Source organism: Cephus cinctus, unplaced genomic scaffold, assembly GCF_000341935.2.
Source record: "Cephus cinctus unplaced genomic scaffold, Ccin1 Ccin1_scaffold0534, whole genome shotgun sequence".
Lineage (NCBI taxonomy): Eukaryota > Metazoa > Arthropoda > Insecta > Hymenoptera > Cephidae > Cephus > Cephus cinctus.
This window is the reverse complement of record NW_014333193.1, coordinates 19,963-23,539: the sequence shown is the minus strand read 5'-3', so window position 1 is coordinate 23,539 and position 3,577 is coordinate 19,963. Positions and strand designations below refer to the sequence as shown.

The window sequence follows — 3,577 nt, the reverse complement described above, 5'->3', positions numbered from 1 at the left end:
ACATTATGGCTTTGTGGCATCAACGCGAGAGAGGCGAGCCTAAGGGGCGTGACTCGAGTCTTTCTATGTGCCCTCACACTGATATATCGGCGCACATTCTATCGGCAATGAATGGCACCTCTTTTTGTGTGCCAGATTTTACACTGGCCCTATTGTTCCTGTTTCTTCTATATTCTTTGGTATTATTCGTTCTATGACTTGTTTTATATACTATATAATTGACTCTCATCACTTTCATATAATTATTTTCATGGTTTTCACTGCACATTCCATCTGTTGCTAGCTTCTGCCTCGAAAGCATCGACGGGGAAATTGCAGAAATTTGGAAAAAATGTTTCTTCTTCACTGGGTGTGACTGGGTGTCTCAAGCTACGGAGAGACCTCACCAAGAATTTCAAAATCCAACATATCTGACGTAGACATCTGAAGCATTGACTGGATACTTTCTGAAGTTCTCAAATTACATATTTTCGACACCTGATACATTGCGCTAAGGAATGACCAACAAACGTTGCAAATGGACTACCAATTATTAGTGCACCTTCCTGCATCGATTAAGACCAGTTAGAGCAAAATCGGTTAATAATTACAAGTTTTATCAGCAAAAACGTGTCAATCCCCCTGTATCCATTTGTCGGCCAATCCCAGCCTTTAGTGCCTGTCCTACTGTACCCGCACTATTTTTCATACGGAGTGCAATAATTAATGACCACCAAATGCTGAAAATGGACTACCAATCATTAGCGTACCTTTCTGCATCGATTAAGACCAGTTAGAGCAAAATCTGTCGCGAAATATCTGCATTATCGACCCATGACTCGACCCTGACTGTTTATGCCCCAATATGTCCGATTCCTTGCTTGTTTATTTTAGGTTTTTTGGCGAAACTAAGGACCACCAAATTTTTTAATTATGATATTCGTAACCACCAAACGATTTCCAATCGATTGAGCCCCTTGAAAACTGAATTCGTTGAAAAAATAAATGGTTCGGCTAATTTCACGGGTAAATTTTGATTAATTAATTACAAAAAAACGGTTTACCACCAAATGTTCTAAGTGGGCCACCAATGACGACCAATCGACCACCAATCGAATTGCTATTATCAAAAGTAAATAAATTAAAATTGTCCGGCCAACTTTATCTAGGTCAGTCCAGGTCACGGTCCAGGTACTATACATATGTCAATGACCGAATCGCACTACGATACTGAAATCTTCTTGAGCATCATTCGAAAAGCTTTAAAACTATCCTTTCATTCATAACTCTATTATTAAGAGACCAAATCTCTTGATAACTTTGTGTTGCTGTAAATATGGAAGAAAATGAGGATGCATGTTCCTATGGTTGTGCTGACACAGCACACAATTCCTTGCTGCTCGGTTGCTATAATTTTTGCGCGCAGGTTGCTATTTAGAATTGCTTTCTATTAACATAGAAAAACCTATAGGTCAAATAAACCGGTTTGTGCTTGTTTATTGAAGAAATGATACTATTCGAATCGTATGAAATCACAATATGTATATGAAAAGCTATATATGCTTAAACCCATTCAATGCTGGTTCGTTATAAGCGCTTTTGCAAACATTCGATAAAACAGTGATCAACTGATTACCCAATTTTAAAAAGAGGTGCTATTATATCATATATGAAATGTAACCTTATAAACAAATTATATTTATTAATTCATCATAGAAATGCAATTACAATTGTAAAAATTATTGATATGGCAGATGCCAAAATGTTTATTCATTCTGATTCAAAACTTCTCAAGAAATGTTAAAGTTACTTTTTAATCCGTGGCATCTTCTTTAGCTACACCGAACGGTTCAGAAATTGTCTCTGCTCCGCTGTCTGCGATAATGACGTCTCTAGAAGGTTTATCACGGCCATCCGTGCTTACATTTTCGATTTTTCTTACAACATCCTATAAACAAAGATCAATGTATTTCATAAAAACTGTACATCTAATATATATTAACAATAAAAACATTGCAAATATATACATTTATTATTAATTAATATTCTTATATATATTTAATAACCTACCATCCCTTTGATAACTTTGCCAAATACAACATGTCTCCCATCTAACCAGGGAGTTGCTTTAACGGTGATAAAGAATTGAGATCCATTAGTGTCTTTTCCGGCATTTGCCATAGACAGCCAACCAGCACCATAATGCTTCAGTTTGAAATTCTCATCCGCAAATCGTTGTCCATAAATACTGTGTCCTGAAATGAATATTTTTTTTCAATTTATATATCTATGAGACTATTCATTTTAAACACATTCAATTGTATAAATTTTAATTTAAAAATACAAACCTCCAGTTCCATCACCTTTAGTAAAATCTCCTCCTTGAATCATAAAGTCTTTAATGACTCTATGGAATTTGCTTTCTTTATAGCCTTCTCCTGCATTTCTTTTGGCTAGTTCAACGAAGTTCTTAACTGTCCTGGGAACAGTTTTTCCAAATAAACCAATTTCTATTCTTCCTGCTGGTTCTCCTCCAATTTCAATATCAAACCAAACCTGTAAATGAATTATATAAATAAAACCATAAGGACTGGTTACAGCAACATATGCGAAAATGTAATTAAGGCTTAAGTGCAAAATCCAGACATGTGATTCGTGAATACTTAAGCCTTAGTTTCATTTTAGCTGTTATTGGTGGAACCAGGCCTAAAATCTATTAAACAAAATTAAATCTCCCAATAACAATCTGAAAGCAAGAAAATTAGGAAGAAGCACACAATACAAAAATTACATCCTTTAGAATATATTCAGATATATATGTTCATTCAAAGTGCATTCCAAACAAATTATAATTGTGTAAACAGTGAAAAATCCAGAAAGCTCTATCATATTACATACTAAAATAAACACAGATAACAATCAAAATTTGAGCTACATGAATGCAATAGACGAATAATAAATAAATTAAAAATAGTATACTTATCATAAACTTTAACTACTTACAGCATTTTAATTACTCTCACCTTTTCTGTCACTTTAGGTCCTTTGTTGGCTTTGTCATCGGCACTACTTTCTGAACAAGAAATAACGGCGAAGAGACCGATCACTAAAAGAAGTTTCATTTTTAATTCCTGGTTTCAGTCCCAACTAACCACAAGGGAACGAGGCTCAGTCAGTGACTACAAAATCATAGTTGATCCAGAGATGAGTAGGGAGAATGCCAATGCAGAGATGAGTAGGGAGATTGCCAATGAGCCTGTTTTTGGTGGTCTCAATTTTTCTCTGGTTTCGGCGCGCCACCTTAGCGGAGGGCCCTCGAAGCAGTTCCACGTTTTTGATTGGTCGTGTATATATAGTAATACTACGCGTGATAATCCGGAGCTGTGTTTTGGCTCGTCGACGCGCCACCTGAACAAGACTCTCGAACTAGTTCCACGTTTTTGATTGGTCGAATGAATTCGTGTGTTCCTCGAGATCCACGATTTTAAACCGGGTGAACACTCAAATAGGGAGACTTGAATCCACCCTTTCTTACTGCATATTACATAAACCGTAGTAATAAGGTAGTCAATACTCTTAATAATCATATGAAGCTCTG

At 35.9% G+C, this 3,577-nt stretch overlaps 1 protein-coding gene across 2 annotated transcripts; it reads right to left on the bottom strand.

The window, feature by feature from the left end:
• Positions 1–1,661: 1,661 nt before the first annotated feature.
• LOC107268370 (peptidyl-prolyl cis-trans isomerase 5) lies at positions 1,662–3,217 on the bottom strand. Of its 2 annotated transcripts, none has more exons than XM_015741084.2 (4): positions 3,003–3,217; positions 2,328–2,535; positions 2,050–2,234; positions 1,662–1,927 (listed from the first exon to the last, which is right to left on the bottom strand). In XM_015741084.2, the coding sequence occupies exons 1-4, from the start codon at positions 3,099–3,101 to the stop codon at positions 1,793–1,795; spliced, it is 627 nt and encodes a 208-aa protein (XP_015596570.1). In that variant the 5' UTR covers positions 3,102–3,217; the 3' UTR covers positions 1,662–1,792. The 2 variants fall into 2 exon arrangements, with proteins under 2 accessions (XP_015596570.1, XP_015596571.1); XM_015741085.2 differs by having other exon boundaries at positions 2,343–2,535.
• Between the last annotated feature and the right edge of the window lie 360 nt (positions 3,218–3,577).